At 38.7% G+C, this 26,434-nt stretch overlaps 1 protein-coding gene across 3 annotated transcripts in view; it reads right to left on the bottom strand.

Moving 5' to 3' along the window:
- The window catches only part of ppp1r16b (protein phosphatase 1 regulatory subunit 16B), a 160,700-nt gene that overhangs the window by 82,010 nt on the left and 52,256 nt on the right, over nucleotides 1-26,434 (bottom strand). For all 3 annotated transcript variants that reach the window (XM_003220586.4, XM_062978852.1, XM_062978853.1), the window contains exon 2: nucleotides 13,162-13,562. In XM_003220586.4, the coding sequence (XP_003220634.1) occupies nucleotides 13,162-13,408 (247 nt within the window). In that variant the 5' untranslated portion in view covers nucleotides 13,409-13,562. The remainder of the gene's footprint in view (nucleotides 1-13,161; nucleotides 13,563-26,434) is intronic.

The following is a 26,434-nucleotide window of genomic DNA, read 5'->3' as shown; positions in this document are numbered from 1 at the left end:
ATACAACAGATCTCTCCTCCCCAAAATACCTTGAAATTAGGGAGACATAAGGATGGCAAAGAAAAGACGAGGCTGGCACTTCCTTCCTACTACCTGAATACTGGCAGGAATCTGTTTAAAACTTCCTGGGCACAGGACCTCAGAAAACCCTCCAGAAAGGCAGATGGTAAGATTACGATCGCTGGTAGTATTGGCTTTCTCCAGTGCAGGCAGTCATTCTATACTTCAGCTGTCATTCTCGACACTTGATGCTAAGGAAACAGGACAGTTTAATCTAGTAGGCAAAATGTAGGTGTTACCCTCTAGTTGCACTTACTATCTTACAACTTCTTCAAACTCAAGGTGATTCACAACAGCCTAAGAACAGGAAAATGATTAACACAGTGGAAGCAATTAATGTTCTCTATGCAATTTAGAAATCAATCTGGTCTGAACCTATTAGTTTCAGCTGACAAGAGCCACTCCAGATAGTCTTGCAGGGTTTTTGGGTCCTAAAAACAATAATATCTCATGACAAACTGAAAATAATATGTCATGAAAACAAAATTTTGTACATGTTAGCCTAAAGCCAAGATGGTTGTGGTGATGCAACACTAGTGAAACAGATAATTATTTCTAGCTCTTTCCATTGCAGCCCACTAAACTAGCTAAAAAAAGCTTACCGAGCCTTACAAAACAGGCCTTTGGGGTGCATAGGAACTGCAGTAAGAAAGACATATTCCCACACTTTCATTGGATTACGCCATCCTGGAGGCAGATATCCAATGTTGGATTCTGCCCACTGAGCTGTTGCATTCCACCAAAGACAGATGGAATTTTAGGTTTTACAGGCATGATGTCCAGTGCAACCCATGCAATGTTTCATGTTCTGTATCACCAGTCTAGGACTGTTTGTTCGTGGCAGTGTCAGCCTGCCCTCAGGTCACAAGAGCACCCCCCACAACGCCTTTAGTTCTGTGATACAGTACAAGCTTTCTACACCAAAAGTAATGTGTTCACTTCCCATCATTTCTTATTTAAAAGTTCTGGGTTTACCTGGGCCAGGAGAGGCTGTCATTGGAAGCCCTGAAAAGCCACCACGACCAGAGATGACAACATTAGGATAGGCATCTGTGGATCTCCAACTGCATTAAGCTACATATCCCATCGGCCTTAAGACTCTATCAGATAAGGCTGGTAAACTGCCATTACACCAGGAGAGGGGTCCCCAAACATTTTAAACAGGGGGCCAGTTCACGATCCTTTGGACCGTTGGAGGGACGGACTATAGTTGGCCACCGAGCAATAATAATAATAACAACAATAACAACAACAACGATAAAAAAGGGTTGGAAGAGACCCTTTGAGCCATTGAGTCCAACCCCCTTCTGCCTCTGTGCACCAAAAGCACAAGCAAAGCACCCGGCAGATGGCCACCCAGCCTCAATGTTAATAATAATAATAGTGTAATAGTAATAATAACAACGATCTGCCAACTGCAAAAGGCCACCCTACTGGGATCTGCACGCATCCTCTGAAAATACATCACACAGTCCTAGACACTTGGGAAGTGTTCGACTTGTGATTTTGTGATACGAAATCCAGCATATCTATCTTGTTTGCTGTGACAAAATAAAATAATAATAATAATAATAATAATAATAATAATAATAATAATAATAATAATAATAAAGGTTGGAAGAGAAGAAGAGACCCCTTGGGTCATTTAGCCCAATCCCCTTTTGCCCTTCTGCCGTGGGGGCCGGATAAATGGCTTCGATGGGCCGCATCCGGCCCCCGGGCCTTAGTTTGGGGACCCCTGCACCAGGACATCCGTACCAATACTGACTGCATGATAGTGCAGCACACATTTACACTCACATAAAAAATCTATCAATGGCTCCCAATATTACTATTTGAGTGATTAGTTACCATTCTCCTCCTATTCATAAGGAATGAGGTTGGCTTTACAGATAGAAGACGGAGCCCCAAAAAAGGAAGAGGGAGGATTAGCAAGGTTATTTCCAATGTTACTCTTCCCCTTCATGAAATACCCCTCCTTAATCCAATATTCACCCCCCTTTTTGAGCCAATTGCTCCACACTCCTCCTCTCCCTAAATAGGTGACAGAATTGTCCCCTCCACCACAATGAGGGATATTCAAAATGGAAAAAGAGAGAAATTGTTAAATATATATTTTGGAGTGGAAATGCTTGGTTGGCAAAACCTATAGAAGGGGGGCAGGGAAATAGGTAAGAAGCAAAACAGGAAAAGAGGACTGTGAAGGGAGTGGAGAAGCAAAGTAAAGGGGGTACAATAGCGCAGTTCCAGATAAGTGTGATAGTGATGGTTTTCACACCAGGATATCACCTGTTTATTCCCATTTGCTTTATCAATGTGATTGCTGTGAGAGAACAGGGTAATGTGATAAAGTTCTTAATCGGCAAGTGCCAATGGTAAAAGGTTATAGGATCCTTCATCCAAAATATCAAAAATATTTAATTCCATATACAGTATTTTGCTGTTTCTTTCCACTGTTACAGATGTCATATATCTAAAAATTATAGTTTCTCTTCTGAGGACAATGTACTGAATCAATGTCTTGGGAACTGAATAAAAAATAGAAGATGGATTGCTTCTGCTAGGAAGAAACAGCTTGCTTGTAGAAACAAACAAGCAAAAGAAGTGCATATTTTCAATGGGTGAAGAAATGCCAGCTTCACAAGAACTATAAAAAAAAACCCAAGATTGCATGGAAAATTTAAGACACCTTATAAAGGTCCCAACACCTAGGGAATTACTGGCAATATAGTTAGAGAAAGCAATTTATAGCAGCTAATTAATGTCTCTTTTTAAAAGTGCTTTTCTAATTGAGAAAGTCAGTTTTACCCTGAAAGTGGTTCAATGTGTGTGCTCTCTCACAGAGCCATTGGAAGAAATATATATTGTCTGACGGAACTCTGCTTGTTATTAATACTACAGTTCTTTTATGGCTGAATTAAAAGGTCATTAAAAGGGGAAAACTGAAATAGATGCAATTCACTATGGATTAAAAAAACCATGGTGTGGTTGTTCAGTCTATCCCAGATTAAGATAATTGTCTTTTAGCAGAACCTGTTATCATACAATATTGAAAATAGTATTTTCTTTTAGCCATTTAAAGAACCAAATATTCTACTATTAGGAGGTAGGGGTGTGTGAAATTCCATTGATCAGGAAGACGAGCCGAGTAGCCAGAAAGTGACTGGGAAGGACCCCTTCGGAGCCTTTCCAGAACGAAAAATGGGCTGCCTAATCTTTTGGCTAAAAGGTCAGGAAATATTTGTTGATTATTTTTCACCATAGTATTCTGACTGTTTGTTTCGCAAGCACAAGCAGCGATCTCTCTGTGGTGAGAGCGATGGGGCTGAACGAGAAGCACAGCCACACTTGCTGCATCATGTTTCTCAGCCAATCAGAGGGCTGGTTCTGTCCATTCTCCTCCCCTCTTGTGGTGTGAACTGTTTTGGACTTCAAATCCCAGAAATCCCTGCTGCAGTTTTTTAAAAATGTTATTGGTAAAACTTTTAAAATTTCCCAAATATCAGTGGATGGGCAAAATGTTCTGAAACTTGGGTGGCTTATGGTCATTAATGTGTCCTACAAGTGTAGCAAGTTTAATTCTGATAGCCCTGCATCACATGCCCCCAGGCAGAAATAGTCAGGAAATGAACCTTTCCAATGCTAATTAAGGTGATTAACTGTAACATTCACACTGGCTTTCCAACTGACAAAGAGTTGTTCTCACACCCTGGACTTTCCACAGATATATATAAGCCTTCCTTGCTTAGTTTCTCCATACCTCACAACCTTTGAGGATGCCTGCCATAGATGTGGGCGAAACGTCAGGAGAGAATACTTCTGGAACATGGCCATACAGCCAGGAAAACATACAACAACCCTGTGATCCTGGCCATGAAAGCCTTCAACATCACATGGGTGTCTCTATTTGCCTGGATGTGTAAGAAATGAATTAAAGCTCATCTACAGGTGCAATTAATGATTTGATTAAAGATTAGCATCTAAAATGGAATTACACAGGTCTCTGAATTGTAGGCAAAACCAAAATAAATGATTCTCCAAGAAAAATATAGTGGTTACCTGCACCATGACACTCTGTGTCTAAGCCTGTACCCAACCCAATACTGGGACTCATCCTCTCATTTCTTCCTCAGCCTATCATCTTGCCATTGCCACTGTGAGGCAGAGGATCCCACTAGTTATAGCACATGGTTTCTAGAATATTCCCCTTGAAATAACAGCAGACCTATTGTAGATTATTGCTTTCATCTTAAGGATGGCTAGAGAAATGGCATTTCTCTATCCATTTCTTGTATACATGCAAAAGCAACAAGCAAACTGACGGCCTACCTGAATATCATTGTTAACATTATGATGTTTTTGAGAGACAGCAAAATACCATGAGGAAGGGGTTATTTTATCTGGATTGATTGACAGTTCATCTTTATTACATCACATCAACAGAATCCAAGGGCAACAAGGAACCCAAAGATATTTTAATCATCTGCGTAACTACATTTTGGCAGAACTAAAGTAACTGCCCATAAGTAATCTAAGTGTTAGCACTCAAACTCACATTAGTTATAGCACATGGTTTCCAGAATATTCCCCTTGAAATAACAGCAGACCTATTGTAGATTATTGCTTTCATCCAGTTAATTACCTAACACTACAGACCACTAAGCACAGAGCTGAAGTAATTAACTTTATGATACTAACAACCTACTAGTAATTTACCTCAAGCCCTATTATTGTAGCAAAGACATAATGTTTGTGCAAATCTCTTCTTAGGATCTATTTATGTCATGCTTCCTACAATGCCCTCCATAAAGATTACACTGTGACCACAGGGCCTATCAAGATAATCCTAGCCCTGTTACTATTTCCTTTGTCATGCCTACCTATCAATCTTTGGTTTAGATTGACATATTTTTTAAAGCAGGGATTATTCTTGTTTTGTTTCCTCTGCAAGCCAACTACAATAGGCACTAAGCCTGGAGCTGATATGACACACATAAGTAGCAGCATTTGCAACAGGATATGCTAAGGCTCTGATAGATTTTCTTTTCTGAGTCTTTCTTTGATAAATGAGTCTCAAATCAAAGTGGCATCATAAATACCAAATAGCACAAATCGTTTTTCTCCCACACCAAGCCCCTTTTTTGCATAATGTCAAAAGAAACATTTCATAAAACATTTCAAAGCAGGAAATGTTCCCACATATGCTTCCAGAATTCTTGCATTGAAAAATAGAAAGATTTTCAGTACTTTGATGTGTAACCGAAAATGCTGCAATGATAATACACTAAGATTCAAACAATACTTACTGGCTAATTCACAGATGATACCTTAATGCCACCTTGCTCACCCAATGACTCTTTTGCAAATGATACAATCTGAATTATATAGCACTGAGGTTGGAGGATGGTTGTTGTTGTTTATTCATTCAGTCGTTTCCGACTCTTCGTGACCTCATGGACCAGCTCAAGCCAAAGCTTCCTGTCAGTCTTCACCACCGTCAGTTACTTCAAGGTCAAGCCAGTCACTTCAAGGATACCATCCATACATTTCGCCCTTGGTCAGCCTCTCTTCCTTTTTCCTTCCCTTTTCCCCAGCATCATGATCTTCTCCAAGCTTTCCTGTCTTCTCATGATGTGGCCAAAGTACTTCATTTTTGCCTTTAATATCCTTCCCTCCAGTGAACAGCTGGGCATTATTACCTGGAGTATGGACTGATTGGATCTTCTTGCGGTCCAAGGCACTCTCAGAATTTTCCTCCAACACCACAGTTCGAAAGCATCTATCTTCCTTTGCTCAGCCTTCCTTATGGTCCACCTCTTGCATCCATAGGTTACTATGGGGAATACCATTGCTTTGACTATGCGGACCTTCGTTGCCAGTGTGATGTCTCTGCTCTTCACTATTTTATCGAGGTTGGCCATTGCTCTCCTCCCAAGAAGTAAACGTCTTCTGATTTCCTGGCTGCAGTCTGCATCTGCAGTGATCTTCGCGCCTAGAAATATAAAGTCTGTCACTGCCTCCACGTTTTCTTTCTCTATTTGCCAGTTATCAATCAGACTGGTTGCCATGATCTTGGTTTTCTTGATGTTTAACTGCAACCCAGCTTTTGCACATTCTTCTTTCACCTTGGTGATAAGGCTCCTCAGCTCCTCCTCACCATCCAAAGTAAACTATTCTTACAGAAAGGAGTGAGAACACAACAAACAAAAATGTATTACATCGGAATCATAAGAAACATTTGAGTCCAGAGACATCTAAGCCCAGCACCTTAGTGATTGAACTATATGACAATACTATCTACACAATTATATTATAGCTATCTACATTTGCAGGTCTAGTCATAATCTTTTTGTGTATTATTGAGATATATTGGACTAACCAATGTAAGAAAGAACATGTGTAATTTTTAATGTTAATTGCTATTCTTTTTCTCATCCGTGCATTTTCTATTTTGGCGGCAATGCATAAATACCCTCCACCCCATCCAAAGCACTCAATGAGATTTTCATTTCCTAGCTACGATTACAGGACTTGAAACCACTGCAAAAACACTTAAGAAAAAAGAGAACAAGAAGATAGTTCTTTTACATCATTTACATAATGGCAAGACAGAATTGCTTCCAATAAAGAGAAGGAGCCAAGTGGCAGTCGGCCATATGTTAGGTCAAAGAGTAAGCCATATTTGTTGCAACGTCTGAGTCTACAGTCAAGTGCTGGATGGTTATTAACTGGCATTGGCTAAAAGGAACACAAAACTCTCCTGTAGTCCACTGGCTGCCGGCTCATTTCTGGACACAATTCAAAGTGCTGGTTTTGATCTACCTTATAATGCTTTTTATGGCTTGGGTCCAGGTTATTTGAAGGACCAAAACTCCCTTTATGAGCCCACAAAAACTCTATGGTCATCTGGAGAGGGCCTTCTCTCTGTCTCACCACCCTCTCAAGTTCATTTGGTAGGAACAAGGGAGAAGGACTTTTCAGTGGCTACTCCCAGACATTGGAACTCCCTCCTAGAGAGACTAGGTCTCAATCCCTCCAGACACTCTGACACAAACTTTTTCTAACCTACACATCTCCAAAATGTATCCTTTCACAGTACACAATTATAGTACTGTGATTCCATATTAACTGTTTTGGCTGCATCTTATGGAAAGCTGGAGCTTGTAGTTCCTTGAGCCACTAGAACCCTCTGGCTCAGAAATCCAAATGTCTCATTCCAAACTGCAAATCTTCCCATTTCTGCACTAGACCATTTTTCCAAGCTGGTAGCAAAATGGCACCAGAGTGCAGCAATGAGCAAATGGTACGAGGAGGGGGGGGGGGGGTATATATCTTCTTCTTCTCTCTCTCTCTGGATTGCATTACATGAGGAAAACTATGCTATGTTTTACATGAGTGGGTGTGCAAATCTTTTTTTGGATCACATTACATGGGGCAGACTCATCTCTTGGCTTCTCAGCAAAATCAGAACAAAACACCCACATGAACCCAATTTAGGTAGAACACTTATCGGTGATAATGGTTATTTCTTTTTTAAAATATGTATTTTGGGGGGTATGTAAGAACTATGGTTTTGTAGGTTAAAACGATTTTTATCATGGGTCAGGACAATTGCCTTTTCTTTAATTTCCCTTTCCTCTGTAATGAAAGGGGAAAAATATACAGTTGTATGCATATCATAACAGCCAGATTTTCAAAACTGCATTAAGAGGCAGGAGAAATTAATGACATGTAGCAATGACAACTAGTAAGGAGCAATTAACAAGTTGTGTAAATACCAAATGAAAATGCTCATTTCAGTAAACCTAGCCCTGTAAATACCCTAAAGCAGCCGGTCTCAAAGTGTGCTCCACAGAGTCCTTAGCGAGCAACAGCTGCATCAACTGCACATGCGCTTGTGCATTGTTGTCCTCCTCCTTGACGCACCCACTCATTTCTTCCTTCCTAACCCTTTGGCCAGTACACTTTCTTGTTAGCCCTCCCCCCATTAAACAGGTTTGTTCTCTCTCTCTCTCTCGCTCTCGCTCTCGCTCTGCAACTGCTGCCTGTTTAAAGGAGGGACAGGAAGGGTTAGTGAGGCAGGCAGCAGCAGCCCATGTGCTGATGCAGTAAGAGATGCAGTGGAGGAACATTATGGTGGCTGTGGAGCCTGTCCTCAGCCACTCACCCACCAGCTTCTGCACCCGCTTTTGTTGCCACAAATTACGAGCTCGATCCCCACCACAAGCTGTGCTTATGAGGAAAGGGTGGCCCTGGTGCCCGGCACACCCTTGGAGCAGGAGGTGGAGGGAAGTGCGGAACCCCTCAGTAAATAATAATAATAATAATAATAATAATAATAATAATAATAATAATAACTTTATTTATACCCCACCGCCATCTCCCCGTGGGGGCTCGAGGCGGCTCACATGGTGCAAAGCCCGATCAGCATAGTTTACAAAAACAACAGCATAAATACATTACAAAATATACAAAAGATAAAACACAGTAAGGCAATAAAACAAGAGTTAATACAACAATAATAATATCAATTAACCACCAAGTACAATTCAGTCGACTTCATAGAAGGGGGAACTGCAGCAGCAATATAAAAATAGCATCATCAGATTAAAATACCCAAATAAAAGGGACCTAATAAAATTCAGGATAGAATTATAATTTTGACTGAGGCTGGTCATCCAGTGACTGTCTCACCAAAGGCCAACCTAAAAATCCAAGTTTTCAGTTGTTTCTTGAAGGAAGATAGAGAGGGAGCCAACCTAATCTCCCTAGGGCAGAAGTTCCAGAGTTGGGGGGCCACGGCCGAGAAGGCCCTCTCTCTCATCCCACCAGTTGGAACTGTGAGGAAGATGGAAGCGAGAGGAGCCCCCCCCCCCCCCGAGGATCTTAGAGAAATGCTTTAGCTGCACTCCACAAAAATTAAAAACAGACTGTTTAGCACACCTTGTAAACGCTGACTATCAGTAAATATTTTTATACTTTCTAATATACATATATATTTCTAATATACTCTAATTTCTAATTTCAAATATACATATACCTGGGGTCACGTAAAAATTATTGGGTGAAGAGAACTATATAATATAAAACATTTCTTAATATAGACATGCATTATATACAATATATAATATAATATACCCTGTTTCCCCGAAAATAAGACAGTGTCTTATATTAATTTTTGCTCCCAAAGATGCTCTAGGTCTTATTTTCAGGGGATGTCTTATTTTTCCATGAAGAAGAATTCACATTTATTGTTGAACAAAAAAATGAACATATATTATATACTGTACAGTAGTTGTCATCACAAATCAGCATAACCAGACAAGCTGTGAATCCTATCAAGAATTTCTTGTTATTGCCATTATTTCCATGTGCAGCAATCTATGGTACATACATTTACCGATCTTGCATGCTCTGGTGTTCTGTTCAGCAGGCATGCTTCCAAACAAAAACTTTTCTAGGTCTTACTTTTAGGGGAGGTCTTATATTTAGCAATTCAGCAAAATCTCTACTAGGTCTTATTTTCTGGGGATGTCTTATTTTTGGGGAAACAGGGTAATATAAAATATATAAATATTTATTGAGGCTCCATGTGAAACTTTTGCTTCAAAAAGGGCTCCGCAGCTGAAAAAGTTTGAGAACTCCTGTCCTAAAGGCACCACATCCCATCTGATCATGGAAGCTAGGCAGGGGCAGTTCTGGATAGCTGTTGGATCAGAAACAGCCAATGACTATCAGGTGTTTGGGGCTATATTTCAGAAGAAAGAACTCGCAAAACCACTCCTGAGTGTTCCCCTCCTAACCAAACCTTATGCAGTTCTTGAGTTTACCATAATTTAGCATGTGATTGAAGGCACATATACACACACTAAGCCATTGACCTTTCTGTAAAATGAACACTTAATATTCCACAATGCACACATTTCTGTCTTTATGAAATGTTCATACCCCGAAATGTGGGATTTTGGCATTGTTTTCAGTTTATATGAAAGTCTTCCAACTCTAAAATAAATGAATGGAATTAATTATATATGCGTTTTTAATGTTTTATAATGTGTTTTAACAATGTTACTGTATTAACAGGTCTGTTTATATTGTTTTGTTTTTATGACTGCAATTTGGGCATTAAATTTTGCCAATTTTTGTAAGCCGCCCTGAGTCCCCTCGGGTGAGAAGGGTGGGGTATAAATGTTGTAAATAAAATAAATAAATAAATAAATAAAATAAAGGACAAAACCCAAGGCAATGTGCTAAGATGCATGTATACGTCTTAGTCTGTATCCACATTGTAAAAATTAATACAATTTGACACCACTTAAAGAACCACAGTAACAAACTGCATTAATTTTACAGTGTAGACACACCCTTATACCAGAATTAATAAACTTAATAATATAATAAGAAACTTTATTTCTAGACCGCCCCCTCTCCCCAGAGGGACTTAGGGTGGTTAATGTACATATAAAATGGCAAACATTCAATGCCACAACTACATCACTTAATATCAAAGAGTATAAAATAATGATAATATGCTTATAATAGTAAAAAATCCAAATTAGAAAAAAAATTCAAACATATTATATGTATATATTTCTTTCTGGAAATATAATCATCTTTAAGTCTATATCCTTTAAAACAACATCATACAAAGAAGTATAAAGAAACTTCTTTCAAATCTCAATGTTAAATTCGAGTGAATTTGTATGCATTGATGGATATACCAATTATAGTTCCATCTCCATTTTTATCTATTTGAGACCCAAATCAAGAAAGATTTAAAAGCTTTCAAATGTCACATGTTGATAGCTACTCAGCTCAATTTTACTTCCTTTACTACAGTTTACAAAAAATTGCTACCCTTTTTTAAAAAAATCAAAAATAGAAGCAGTAAAAATAAAAGGATTTTCTCTTCCTTATTCTGTTTACTGCATCATTTAGATGATATCATCTTTCTTCCAACAATCCAATCTTTTCATCTTGAGATCAGATTACACCATAGATTGTTCTGTCCTACTTGAACAATTTATGCTTAATGACTAAAGCAAGTGGAGAAATATCTGGGCTAATCCTGCTTTCAGCTTCTAAACAATTTGTTGTATAATTCAGATCTATGGTATTTCCTTTCAAGCCGTACTAATGCTTCTAATGGAACCAGCTGTAATTTCTGTTCTAATTTGAACTACATCTACATCATGTTCAGACAAAAACAATCAGAAATCTATTTCAATTGAACAGCAAAGTCATAAAAAGGGAATATTTCTTATAGACTCAATTATATATTTATTATTATTATTATTATTATTATTATTATTACCATTGTTTCTGCAAGGTGAATGCATTTAGTCATTTTAATGTTGCACTCTAAGAAATTTGACTATTAGATTTTATCCAATACTGACAGGTGGTAGCTTTGATGTCAGTGAAGTTGTGAAATTTTTGCAGTTTAAAGAGTTACTCCCTTAATAAATTCAGCACCTTGGATAGCTCATTTAAAGCTCTTAAACCTCAAAGCAGATTCACAATCTTATCTTGCTGATACAGGAACCACCAGATTCTAATGTTAATAACTATATAACACATTACTGTGGGAATCCATGAAAAAAGCTTTTTTTACAAACCCCAAGATAATGTCTATCTTAGAATCATAGTGTTGGAAGAGACCACAAGAGCTTTCACTCCTGATATTTTCTTGAGATCAAGTAACAAAAGAAGGTCAAAGTAATAAAAGGAGGAAGTACTATATATGTCATTTTTAGCATGAGTTCTGTATACAACAACAATTAATTTTATTTGTAACTTGCTGTCCTCACAGCTCAAGTCCAGGCACAATACATATAAACCCACTTCTTCTGACGCAGAACCATGTGGGGTTGAAACCTCAGGTATAAAGCGTATTTATGCAGTTGTGGACGTGGGATAAAATGTAATGGGATCCAGAAAGTTGCAAACCATACTTCTTATCCTAAATTTTCAAAGGGATGGGTGATGTGATACAGGTCTTTGTTGATGTGTGAAAGCAATTAATCTGATAAGCAAAGGCTCATTTCTATGGATTCAAAACTCCTTCTAAGAAAATTCCTTTTGTTATACGTGCAATGGTGAGAATTCTTATATTAATATATGTAGTGTGCCAAGATATCACTGCTGTTGTTCATAGTTAACAGAACGGTATTTGTGAGTATAATTCAATTTCTGGAGCCCCGGTGGCCAAGTGCGTTAAAGCACTGAGCTGCAGACTGAAAGGTCCCAGGTTCAAGCCCCGTGAGCGGTGTGAGCGGCCGCTGTTAGCTCCAGCTCCTGCCAACCTAGCAGTTTGAAAACATGCCAATGTGAGTAGATCAATAGGTACCGCTCCGGCAGGAAGGTAACGGCGCTCCATGCGGTCATGCCGGCCACATGACCTTGGAGGTGTCTACGGACAACGCCGGCTCTTCGGCTTAGAAATGGAGATGAGCACCACACCCCAGAGTCAGACATTACTGGACTTAACGTCAGACCTTTACCTTTACCTATTTCTCATTATTTACATCTTTTTGTGTCCTATTACATCCCACTCCCACAAGTACAGTAGTGTCATAAATGGCAACTGTATTGCCATCAACAATATCCACATAAAACTGTCCCGTCCACAACAACATTCATGCAGATATACCTTGGAACATCTCTGAAATTAAGCAGCCCCATGAAGGCAGTCTAACTTGATGAAACCAGAATACTGTACATAGAGTTGTGAACAGATTCGCCTTTCCCAGTTGGCATACCAGTCAAAGCACCGTCTCTCTAAAAATTACAACTGCAATTGAAATGCATGATCATAGAAAAACTCACTACTGTCTGTCAAACAATAGAAGTAATACCTAAATATAGATAACAGCCTAACAAGGTCCACTATAAATATCTGTGTAAGGAAAGGCTGTGGGATCTACAATAATCTGAAAACATCACTTCGAAAGAAATTCATAGCATACATGTATTTAAAACCATAAAAACATACTGCTTGGGATTTCAAGCCCCAAATCTCTTTAATTGCTCCAGCCAATTATGGACAAAACACAGAAGGGAGGTACGTTATATATTACAGCAGAACTTTCAGCTTCTTACCCTCCTCAATGTCATTCCGTAAGGATGCTTCCAATAATGCAACACTGGCTTCAAAAGAAACCTTCTTGCGGTTGACAAGGTTCCTCTTCTTCTCGTGTTTTCTCTTCTTGTGCTGCATCTCCTTTTCATATTGCGCCCACTTCTTCAGCTGCTGAGCTCTGCGCTTCTGAGCTGCTCGGAGCCGTTCCAGTGTGGGCACCTTATCCAACAGCTGGAGCTCTGTCAGCAAGTCCATGTGGGTGTCCATTGCCTCGGCGAATGGGTCAATGGGTCACCCACACATCTGCTGGATCAGAAGCCCAGTCTGAGTCACTTGTGCCAGCTGTCTGATGCTAAGAGAACATTACGTGGCTTGGCTGGGAGCACCTCTTCCTAGATTTTGAAGAACCCATGACGAAATCCTGGAGGGAGAGAGGGAGGGAGGGAAAATGACTCTTTGAATCTCATGCCTGATGAAAAGCAAGCCAACACAAAAACCGAACAAAACATTTTCACAAGTTGCTGTGTCCTAAATTATACTACACACACACTTGTTTGATTTCTTTTGTATAAAGAACTATAAATGCAATACAGGAAATGCTTTCTGCCAGTAGCTACATTTTCAAATACTAATATATTCAGATACTAGGTTAAACCTCATCCGAATATATTAAAATTGGATGAAGAACATTAAACTCTAAAAGCTTCCTTCTGTATACAGTACTTGCAAATCCTAGGAAAATTATCAACTTATTTCAACCTCCGCCCCTTTCTCTCTCTCTCTCTGGCTAGAGCAATCCATCCATACAGCTATTTGTCAAAACCACTGACCATAAAGAGCTTTTTTAAAAAAAAGAAAGAAAAGAAATGATTTCCATATCTCATTTATTTAAACACTGGATTAAATTAAAAGCACTTGAATTAACAGCAGCTCCACCAACATAGTAATTTGGTGGCTTTCAGCTCATTTTATAATGAAATAAATGAAAATGTAAATCTTGTATGAACTAATAAGTAGGATTTTCAATTACTCAACTATTGAATGTCACCCCAAATACTCAATAAACTAATTTAAGAAACAAATTATGGTTCTTTGTTCTCATGAACAGAAATTCTGGATCTCATTTCATAGCATAACAACCTGATAAAATTTTAAATGTATTGATAAAACTTGCTGAATAAAAGTTTTACACGCTACTTCATCTACAGCAGTGGTTCTCAACCTATGGGTTCCCAGATGTTTAGGTCTTCAACTCCCAGAAATCCTAACAGCTGATGAACTGGCTGGGATTTCTGGGAGTTGTAGGCTAAAACACCTGGGGGCTTACAGGTTGAGAACCACTGCTCTACAGTATCTCATCAAAAAATGAAGTTGCTTTCATTGAAAGTATAAACTAGCTTTGCATTATAAAGGTTCTAGTTCAATACCTGCCCCCATTTGAAACAATGAACAATTGCCACCATGCAGGTTAGATCAGAATTGTGAAGAAATCAGATGAATATCTACTGGAGTGTGCTCGTTACTCAACTATTAACCTTAATGTTCCATCAGTAAAATATGAGTATGAACCTGGGACCCATTCCCACTACAACACTATTATTATACTTGGAAACATAGGATTTATAGTTTGAGGCACAGGAGCTCTATGGCCAAGAATTCTAAATGTCACATTGAAACTGCCAGAATTCCATATTATGAAATCATGACGTTTTAAAGTGGAATGACAGAACTGTAATTCTATAATGTAGATGGTGTTTGTGCAGCACTGCTGGCCAGTTTTTGTGTTGTGTTAGAATACTAGATCTTCAACAACTGAATAAAATGAGTATTGTTTATCCAAAATGCTCAGGACCAGAAGTGTTTTGTATTTCAGATTTTTTAAATACTTACATGAACATAAAGAGATATCTTGGAAATAAAACACAAATTCACATATACCATATGTACATTGTACATAGGAATGAAACAAAGTTTGTGTACACTGAAACATGAGACAGCAAAAATGTCACTATCTTAGCCACCCAGATAGTGGCTAAGATAATTTTGGATTGTGGAGTATTTCAGAATTCTGGATAAGGGAGATATAACCTGTTTAAAACCCTTCAGGTTATCCCAAATGTATGGCTCATGGAGCGCAGCAAGGAATCGGCTCTGCCCTAGGACCAATATTTGGCCTCTGGCTTTGTCTAATGGACCTCAGGATTTTAGAAAGAAAAGCAAGAAATTCTCAAGACTGTCCATTTTAGAGAACAATGATCTAGCAGTCTTACTCTGTATTGAAATATTATTTATCCAAACATTCTATTCAGATTTCTTTATCCATATATACTATTTATCTTTTAACATAACAATGTAGGAGATGTTCTGATGGTTTGGACTACAAGGGGTCTTATTTGGCATTGCGTTTCCCTTGATGCCCAACTAGATGTTTATGAGAATTTCTAAGTCCTCTTTCACTATTCCCAAGAAACTGGCATTACTCTCTCTTGGGAGCTTTGGCAGGGCCGGTAATAATTATGTGATTATGTGAATTTTACTTAATTGTGTGAACTCATTTTCAATTTTAGCACAACTTGATGTCTACAGCTGAGCTCCAGGGTCAACACATGAAAGGAGGTCAGCTAAAGAGAACAGGATAAGGGATTATGAAACAAGAGAAAAGAGTATGCTAGCCTCCTTCCAGTTTTACAAAGCTGGCTAATAACAATATTTCAAATAAAATTCAAATCAACTCCTTCCCCCATGTTCTTTATGACAGTTTTTGTTTATGTTACTTATTTTAAATCCTGCTTTTCTGTTAATACTGAGACCCAAAGCAGCTCACAACATGATCAAATAATAGATCATAGTGAAAACACAGTGAGCTATATTTAAACGCAGATTATCATGCCAAAACAATCTCTACATTGAAATATTTTTCAAACAAACACCAAATTGAAATATTTTTTTTTAAAAAAATGCAAAGTACATTAGAGAAAAAGATAAAGTACAAAATCCACCATTAAAAATCCTTTCCTCAGAAGTCAGTCAGTTGCCCAAAACTTATCTCAATGTAAAGGCCTTTTTACACCACCGAAAGACAACATGGAAGAGTCAACTTCATTCCCTTGAAGGGCAGTTTCACAGCCTGGGTATAGCCATCAAGAAAGCAGAATGTTCAGTCATGTTAAATAAGGAGTGCTTCCGGACAAAAGATTTCAGGGCCAAAAATGAGTCTTAAGAAGACATCCTAATGACATCACAGTGGGTGGTCGGTTGAACATAAGCTTTACAAATTCTGCATGGATGTCAGGAGCGGGGATAGATTACCAACAATGTTCAGAATATGTGTTGTCAAATCCTTTCATGGCCAGAATCACTGGGTTGTTGTGCCTTTTCCTGGCTGTATGGCCATGTTCCAGAAGCATTCTCTCCTGACATTTCACCCACATCTATGGAAGGCATGCTCAGAGGTTGTGAAGTATATTGGAAAAATATTCAAAATACTTTTGCAAGTACGGCTCATGGGAGCTGTAGTCTAGCTAAGGATGTTTTCCAAACTGAACAATATTTTGGACCAAAAACAAGCCCCTATTTTTCCAGCTCTGTTTTTTAATGGTTTTGCAAGCACTGATTTTAATGCATTACAGGTATAGTACAAAGAAACTTTCTCAAGTAAAAGAACATTTTCCAAACTCTGCATTTATCTAGTGCTCCTCATTGGTCACAGTTCATTTTCTTTCCTCCCCTCACCCTTCCCACTCAATTCATGTACCATCGTTTGAAGCTTTTCTTCATGTGAGAGCAACTAAAACAATTTGAAAAGATAGGAAGAGAAGGAAGATAATGAGTATAGCTAGGAGAAGTGGGTGTAGAAGAAGGAAGGGTGTGAAGAAGATGGAAGGGGACTAGAGATATCAGTAGGAAATGAATAGAACTACAGTAGATGTAGAGGAAGAAAGATAAAAAAGAAATGAAGGAAAAGACGTTTAACCAGCCATTTTAGGTACAGGAGAGGGGGGAAGATAAAAACGTGGAGTGAGGGGTGGGGGAGATAGTTTAGCCAAGAGCTAAGAGTGAATGGGAGAAAAAGAACAACAAAGAGAGAAGAGAGGCTAGATGAGGAAATGCAGTAGTTATGGGGAGAAGAAAGAGGGGTGGAATCAAGAATCCTAAGAGAAATGAGTCTATCACTTATTCAGAGCTGAAGAAGGAAGGCACACATGTGTCATACTTTTTGCTAAGAGTGGTGCAGCCTACCTACACTTCTTTTCTAAGAATAGAAAAGAAAGAATATTGTACTGTGGTTTCAACTATTTAGGGTGAGGTATTTAGGAAAAGCCATAAACCATCAATCTTGTAGTGAGCCCTGAGCTAGTGAGTCCTGAATTAGCTCATTGTTTCCCCATGTTCAGTACTCCCTCCTCTCTGAGCTCCACAATTTGATAAACTTTGAGAAGACGACGAGAATGGGACTACAAGGTCAGGTCAACATGCTGGAGGCCAGGATCTACACTAGCCACTCAAAACCAGACTGCAGCTATAGGGAACAGCAAACTCCCAACTAGGCTTGTGCAATTTGGCTGGAGCGTGATCCATTTTATTATCCAAATTTTGTTGAGAACTCCCGAAAATCGGCTAATGGAAAAATCTGTTTCCGGGTAGATAGACAAAAAATCTGGAAAGATCTGCCCATTGGTGGGAATGGGGAATTTACAAGGCTCCCCTTTCCGTTCCTGGGATTGATTGATTGATTGATTGATTGATTGATTGATTGATTTCTTTCTTTCTTTCTCTCTTTCTTTCTTTCTTTCTTTCTTTCTTTCTTTCTTTCTTTCTTTCTTTCTTTCTTTCTTTCTTTCTTTCTTTCAAGGGGGCCTGAATTTGAGGAACGGGGTTCAGGAAGCATCCTTCCCAGGATGGTAGGTAGGACCCTTTCCTTTTTTTCCTTCAAGAGAGTCTGGGTTTGAAGAACGGGATTAAGGAAGCACCCCTCCTGGGACCCTTTCTTATCTTCCTTTCAAGGGAGTCTGGGTTTGAAGAACAAGGTTAAGGAAGCATCCCTCCTGGGCTCCTTTTTTTTCTTCCTGTCTAGGGAGTCTGGGTTTGAGGAATGGGGTTAAGAAAGCATGTGCTGCATGCTCCCAAACAGAAGGGAAGAAGCCATGTCCGGCAGGCACGTGGGCCATTTCAAGCAAAAAAATGGTGGCTGTGCCCTTACAGTTATGGCCAGCTGAACAACCAATCCAAAGGGAACCAACCAATCTGAATCTATGCACAAGCCTACTGCCAACACTCAGTAGTTCTATTTGGAACAGCACTTGTGCCCTGATATTCTCCCCCATGAAAACTAGAGTAGGAGAATCAGGTTCTGAGACCTGAGTACCTCAAGAGTGTTAGCCACTATGACTGTAAACACTGATGACAATTGTAATTAAAGAAAATGCTGTGAATTATCAGTTAGTGGAAGTGAATGTTCAATACATTGAAACACACTTGCTTTTTTTTTAAAGGAAGCAGTACAGTACAAATGAAAACATGTTTTTCTTTCATTTTTGTATAGCATTTGGGGGACACAGTTTTGACAGAAAGATTATACCTTGAGGGACTCTACCTTAGAAATTGGTATTAATTAGGTCATTCTCTCTCTTGCACAAGTCATGAAAGACAGTTCTAGTTTCACACAATGCCATCTGTAGTCACACCTTCAAACTGCCCTACATGCACTTGACAATTCCAGATCAAATATAGAGTTTTGGAAAGCTGTTGCTCCTGCTGTTGTATGATCTCCCTTCCCCATTTTTTATTTAACGGCACTGCAGCTTCCTTCACATGCAATGATTCTCCAAATTGTTAATCCCATACTGCATGGGGATATGCATAAAAATGCACAGGATACCCGGTGAAACTGAGCTGGGATGTGTAGCTGAGCCAGTTTAGAGGCTGGCTCAGCCACACAATTTGTGTCAGCATAAAATGTCACCAAGAGCAGGAACAACAGAGTTGAATTGTTTGCCATTCTCTTGTTCTAGTGGAAGATATGATCTCAGCAAAACCAATACTATTTTGACTATCTCAGAGTCTTTAAAAAAAGTCTATTGACCTATAAAGCTCTGTTTCAGGGGCAACGTTTTAAAGCTAAGCATTGTATCTATTCTCTGGTATAGTTTAGCTCTGGAGGAGCAGGGGTAACACTGTGGATGGTATGCTATTAATCTGCCCTATATACTAATGTATAAATCTAGATGTTTTAGTAAAAAAATCAAACCCAAAAACCCAGGTCAATTTATTCATAGATCAATGGGAGCATTTACTTTCACTATTATCAAAATAATTATTTTCTCTTAGTATGACAAAATGCAAGCACGTAGTCTATTCCAGGAAACTAAAAGAGGCACCATCTTCTCTCTCTGCCATGTGCCATTTCTGACCCTTTTAAATGCTGGGTGGGAAAATGGTAGCAGCAGCCAAAGGCAGCTGGCCCCCTGAGATGGCATTGGTGTTTTCCTCTCTCCACATAATTACCCTTGATTTATCCATAGGTCATTTCAAAACCCATAATTTACCCCCAAAACCTGCTTTCAACTTATACATGAGGTCAACCTATTCATGAGTATATACGGTACTCTTCTTTTTATTCTGATACTGTAAAGTTCATTCCCATATTGAGATCTGTTCTGAACTGGAGTAGTCCTATTTATGTACTGAAAGCAAAGAATTGTCATGCATGAAGGTCCCAGATTAGTCTATTTTTAGTGGTTTCTGTTTGAGCATTTTATGTTTTCAATGTTTTTATCCACAGTACATGACCTTAGGAGCCCAGCTGGGTTTAGTGGTGATACAAAAATGCTAGAAAGGGAATAAAATAAAATAAAGAGGAAGAGGATATTGTTTTAGGGGATCCTCAGAAAATGAGATTGTTCATCCAATTCCATGCCTGAGTTTCTCCACCTGTGGCTTAAACTATAATCTGTAGTTAAGAATTGGGGCAAGAGGTTTTAAAACTTTTGTTGTAAGGTTAAGATTCCTCTTTTTATTTGGGCTAGAAGTCTGGCCTTCTGGGAATTACTGGTAGAGTTGTGAGAGGAAGTAAATGCTGTACAAATGGAGGAATTATTATGATATGGATGAGCAATCCGAAATACTCCCATGTAGAAGTCAGAAAAGGAACTACTGTATGTTCTCATTTGAAAGTCTGGATCAAAATCTCAGTAAATCCTTTGAAAGTTCATTGAAATCAATGTGATTTATTCCTGCATAGTTGCAGATAGAATTGAGAGCCTGTTCTTTGCCAACTATGAACTCATCTATTTACTGTTAATCATGGCTAAACTTTAAAAGCTTTCTTTTTAGTCCATACAGCCGCATCTCTCACCAACAATCTCTGTCTCAAAAGAAAATGAGTAAACATAAAACAAGAAAGAAAAACAAGAAAGACAGATAAATAGAGATGGAGAAAGAGACTCTTCTCTAGAATGACAAAACTGTCAGGTAGCTTTCAAGCATTCCTTTCCAATATTTTTGTACACTACAGGGACAATTGGTAGAAAACATCCAAAATTATCTCAAATAGGTAAGTAGCTTTATCCTTTAGAGCAGTGGTTTTCAACCTGAGGTCCCCAGATGTTTTGGCCCTCAACTCCCAGAAATCCTAACAGCTGGTACACTGGCTGGGATTTCTGGGAGTTGTAGGCCAAAACGTCCGGGGACCCACAGGTTGAGAACCACTGCTTTAGAGGGAGCAAAGACATCTGCTTCTTAACTCATTTACTCAAAGAAGAATTGGATGTTTAGACAAGCCTTTGAGAATGTCTAGCCCCAATGATCCACAATTAATGACATAGCACTGCACTTTCATCTCATGCCCTTGTTTCTTAGCTACAATGTGCACTATCCCATTCCCTTGTTCTTGTTTATAGTTGGCCATGTTTTGCGACAGTTGTTACAATAGGTTATTGGGCGCTGCTCTGAGTTTAAATTGTTGTTTTATATGATTTTGGTTTTATGTTGCATTGTACTGTGTGTTTATTTTATGTGTTGTTTTAGGCACCTTGTGCCATATGTAAGCCACCCCGAGTCCCTTCAGGGAGATGGAAGTCATTAAAGACATCTGTGTTATCATTCAACTACTGTTTGTCTATGAGTATAATGACTAATGGCAACACTAGTCAGGTAAATTTATATTGTTTTATACTTTATGAATTTCCTTTTCTTCTTTCTCCACAGATGATATCCCCAATTTTTGCAGGTGGCCTAAATCTAATTGCAAGTTTCAGCAGGAATGAACCCATCCACAATCAATGAGATTTACAGTAGTGTTAATTTGGTCATTGTTTGCTCTATCTGGGACTAACAACTGAATTCAGAATTCTGTTCACTTCATGTGCCTGATACATGGGCTGCAACCCAGAAGTGTACATGTCAAATAAAACTTTCCTGATGTGCCACAACACTCTTTAATCTGTTTCTGCTCTAAATTAATGTACATAATTTCCATAACAGAACAATTAGGCATCCTGGGTTTGAAGGGATTAGGAAATGGCAACCATCCTTCAAATGATTTTTAATTAATTCACATGACACAGGCAGCATTAATCAATGTTAGAAAAACCCAAACCCCAAACTGCCTTCTGAGATGAGGCTTTCTTCACTATTATAGATAGGTGTAATTTATTCCATACCTTCTTACGTGCTATAGAGTGTCTCTATAAGACAAGGATCTGGGATGACACCTTCCCCATGTCCTAATTTCATGACTAGTAGAAATAAGTTTGCATCTTCTTCAATATGACATCCTTTCAAACATTTAGATATGGCTGCCATGTCACTTCTTAATTTTCTCTTCTGCAGGTTAAGCACACCCAGTTCCTTAAGTCATTCCTTTGATCATTTTGGTCTGGATGTTTTACCTTGGATATGTTTTACCTTGCCCTTATCCTTCTTGAACTGTGGTGCACAGAACAAGACATAATATTCCAGGTGTGGTCTCACCAAACCACAGAATAAAGTGGTACTATTACCTCCCTTGATCTAGACACTGACTAGACAGTTATTGATGCAGTCTAGAACCTCATTGGCTTTTTAGCAGCTGCATCACACTGTTCACTCATATTAGACTGCAATCTACTAAGATTCCTAGATCTTTTTCATACGCACTGCTATTAAGACAGGTGTTGCCCATCCTGTATCTGTGGATTTCAGTCTTTTTCTGCCTAAGTGTAGACTGTAGAACCTTACATTTTTCCCCGTTCAAATTCATTTTATTAGTTTTGGACCGGTTCTCTAATATGTTATGGACATTTTGAATTCCCTTATTGTCCTAGCACTGATATGAGATTGACTGTAATTATTTGTGTCATCTTTTTTTTTCTTTTTAAAGATGGGGATAACAATCTGTTGTGACTTCTCCATTTCTCCAGAAGTTCTCCAAGAATCCTCAAAGTCATATGGTGGATTCAGTGACTTTGGTTCCAAGTCACATTCTAATCATTTGGAGACAAGTTGGCTTCTTTCTCAGTCAAAGAACGTGTTATGGTGCAAGTGTTGAAGGAGGATTTGAACTGGGACATTTTCCATGAGAAACAGAATAGTATATATGGTACATAGGAGAAAAAGTGTGTATGTGTGTTTATAGGTGAGCCACTGTTAGAACATTGGGTACAGTACTTCTTCGCCCATTTGTATAGATGTTTCTTTTGTTTTTTGCTGTATAAAAGGCTTGACTGAAACAGTAATTTTCATGTGCATTCCCCTCCAGAAGCAATACAGTCTTAAATGTTGAGAGTTCTCAAAAGAAAAAAGAAGCAAGGATAGTGTAGGACTACAGAAACTGTAACTAGCACATTCTGTCACCTTTACTGCCCCTCAATTTTGCAAACTAAAAATAAACATCAAGAAATCATGAAAAGAATTCTTCCATTGCGCATTACATAGAGATGGAGTAATCATCACTTTGGAAAAAAAAAGGTAGTGCTCTCAGGAAGGCTGAGAATAAAATACATGGTTTGTCTTCTGTGGTAGCCAGCTTGTGCTGGTTTTAGACACAAACCCCTTCTGTTATTCCTTCATGAAAGTAAAAAAGCAGCACCGAACAATTCCTGAAATGACTCTCTGAAAATGTTTGATTCTTTTAAGAGACTGAGTATAAAGGAGACCATTTCTCTAGTTCACCTAACCCTTTAACAGAGAGCAAAATGTCTATGCTATAACAAGTCAGAAAGACTCTCTGGGGGATTAAACGTGTTTTGAAAGTAAGCAGAGCTAGAAAGCCAAAGCTTTCAAAACACCTTAAAATATCTAAAAGAAGTGCAGGGAACCATTCAGGAAAACCTGAACAGAAGAAGCCTGGTTTCAAATGCCCAATCTTAAAAATGCATAGGCAAATTTGTATTTATTTGTATGTAAAGCAAGCAGAACTTATTATTTTGTTTTTGTAGGGTATTGGGATATATATATTGTTTGAGCCTTGGGGTGGGGGGAAGAATTGATGGCTATATGACACTGGAATGTTGCTCAGACAACATACATGTCAATGCTTATATTTCTGTGCCCATAATTATGGTTGTCATATTGGTTAGCTGAGTGAGTTTTAACCAACATCTAAACACCAGTGATATTCATATTCATATCATTAGCTTGTCTGGTTCCCAATTTTCATTGATTAAAAATTCAAATCTCAAACCCTTACAGAATATACATTCATTCTTTTGCCTATTTTTTCCTGCAAGCAGCTAACCTGTTACTATCTTGCAATGTGTTTAGCTATTAAGTCATTTTGCTGACATTTTCAGCATCTTATAATTTAGTGTTGTGCAGAGGTCTGTTGATTACAGCACTTCCACATACAGTACTGTATATTTAGGTGCAAGAGCTTTTCCCTTAATTTCAATACAAGAATTGATGCCCGAGTCACATTGTCTTTCAGAATCATATTGTCCACTTTGGTGGTGTTTACTTCTGGTAGACAAATATAGAGTTACAATTTTAATTGACTTTTGAAAAAGAAAATGATTTTATGTCAAATATGGGTGGATTTCTTCATCGTTTGGGAGCTAATTGATCTTCTGTTCTGTTCTTGAGAACAGAAGTCAGTTTTCAGATGAATAGCACTCAGAAGGCATATTATTTAATTCTGTCACTGCTATTATTATGTGGCGTAATTACTGATAATAACATTTGGCACTGAAATGTGTTTTTGAGCATACAAAGCACCTTTCTGACATTATCTCAGTAATCCAGAATGAATGTGCCAAGAACAATGAATTCTGGGGCTCCTCCACACCTCCCCTCTTCTTCATTATGCCACTGTGGCCTCATTCCACCCACCCCACAACCCAATACCATGCCTTCCTCCTCCCTTACTTGCCCATTTGGTCCCTTTCTTGTCTCATCTTCTGCCAGCACTGGCCTCCTTCCTTTACACCTTATGCCCTGCCATGTTGCGCACAATTTTCTTCCTCTCCTTCCCCACCAGGTCCTTTATCATCCAGTAACAAGAAAGGTTCTGTAGAATTCCAAGGCTTGTTCGCAGTTCATTTTGGGCAGTCCTCAGAAAGATATGTTTTTTTCCTGATGGTCCAACACAACTGTCCATCAGAGGTGTATGTGCATGTGTTGCACTGATTTCATACTACATAATTACATATGGCAACTATGATAATCATTATACAATATACACAAAGTTTAACCTTGATTATGTTTTAATGGTTTTTAACTGTGGAATTTTAATACTGTTCATATTTAATATTCACTGTTTCCTGTTTTCATGGTGAGTTCAGAATGTATTCCTCATAGATAAGGGAGGGGGACATACTGTACTGGTGAAAACAGGAAAAAAGGTGTTTTGCTTTGTATGTTTGCCAAGAATTTTTGTGAACAATAATAATAGTTGCATCATTTTTATTCAGTTCTTTTTTATCCAGACACCTCTCCCCCAAAATGGGATGCCAGAATGGGTTAAAAGGATTATTTCCTGCCCACAAACATATAGGCCAGTGGTTCTCAACCTGAGGTCCCTAGATGGTTTTGGCCTACAACTCCCAGATATCCAAGCCAGTTGACCAGCTGTTAGGATTTCCGAAGGACAAAAATAACTGGGGACCCCAGGCTGAGAACCACTAATATAGGCAGAAAAGCATGCTAAAAAATTAAAAGGGATCAGGAGGAAAGAGTAAAAAGCAAAACTCAACATTTTACTGTACTAAGGGAAAATGTCTTTGGAAGTATTAAAGAGATGCCTGACAGCCTTTTCTTTTTTTACCACTTAGTGTTAAATCGATGGAGATGGGGGCATTATTTTAATGCTTCTCCCTTATTATATTCTACCGTTTTCACTATATTAAGTCACAGAAAGGTGAGGAAGGAAAATCTAAAATGCCATCACTTTAAAGCAAATAGTTATGCTAGATGGCTTATTCTAGGATTTCAGGCACATAATTCTTCCAAGGCCTGGGACATCTATGAAGTCTAGATCAATGATATTCACAGTTTTCAATCAGAAATTACTGCACCCCATATTAACCTTTCTATTTACTATTACTACACAAAGGCTTTACCATAGGTCTGCCATGATAGAAAAACTCATGTTGCTTTATATCAGTATGAGGGTTCAGAACAATGATTCCTTGTTCCAGACAATTGATTTTGATTGGTTTTTTAAAAAACTTGGCTGTGTGTATTCATTCACCGTGTGCATACGTGTGGCAACCTGCTCTGTGGGACATTATCTCTCCCCTTCCCCTTGTCACCTACGATCACACTTGGCCCATTGATATCATAGTGTTGCACTATCTTTGCCATCAAGACCCAATGGAGTCTATGGCTCTTTGCCTCCCAAGAATATGGCCTGCAGAGAAGAGGGAAAATATTCTATGTGAGGTAATGTCTGGCTAATTTAGAGCTCAGGATGATTTAGGAATATTCATGCTGCTACTGTATACCCATCATGCAGAGCATTTCACAAATACACATAATCCTGCCCCCATGCAGAAATCACAACTTTTCCCATAGCATTATGGTAGAGGAATGTGCAATGACAACTGTCATCAGCTGAAGCGCTATTGTAAAACAAGCCCATATTCCCACCAAATGGAGAGCATGATGTAGTGGTTGGAGTCTTAGATTATGAATCTGGAGACCAGGGTCCAAATCTCTGCGTCGCCACATTCACACTTATGTAATTATGCAAATGCTCCATCCCCAATCGTAGATGAGGCACAGCAGGAACACCCTTGGGAGAGTGATGGGCTCTTGGACGCATCTCAATGGATTGTCATTGATGAATGCACTGGGGATGTCGAGGAGGAGGGCAACACT

Source organism: Anolis carolinensis, chromosome 4 (assembly GCF_035594765.1).
Source record: "Anolis carolinensis isolate JA03-04 chromosome 4, rAnoCar3.1.pri, whole genome shotgun sequence".
In the NCBI taxonomy this organism is placed as follows: Eukaryota; Metazoa; Chordata; class Lepidosauria; order Squamata; family Dactyloidae; genus Anolis; species Anolis carolinensis.
This window is presented reverse-complemented; position numbering and strand designations above follow the sequence as displayed.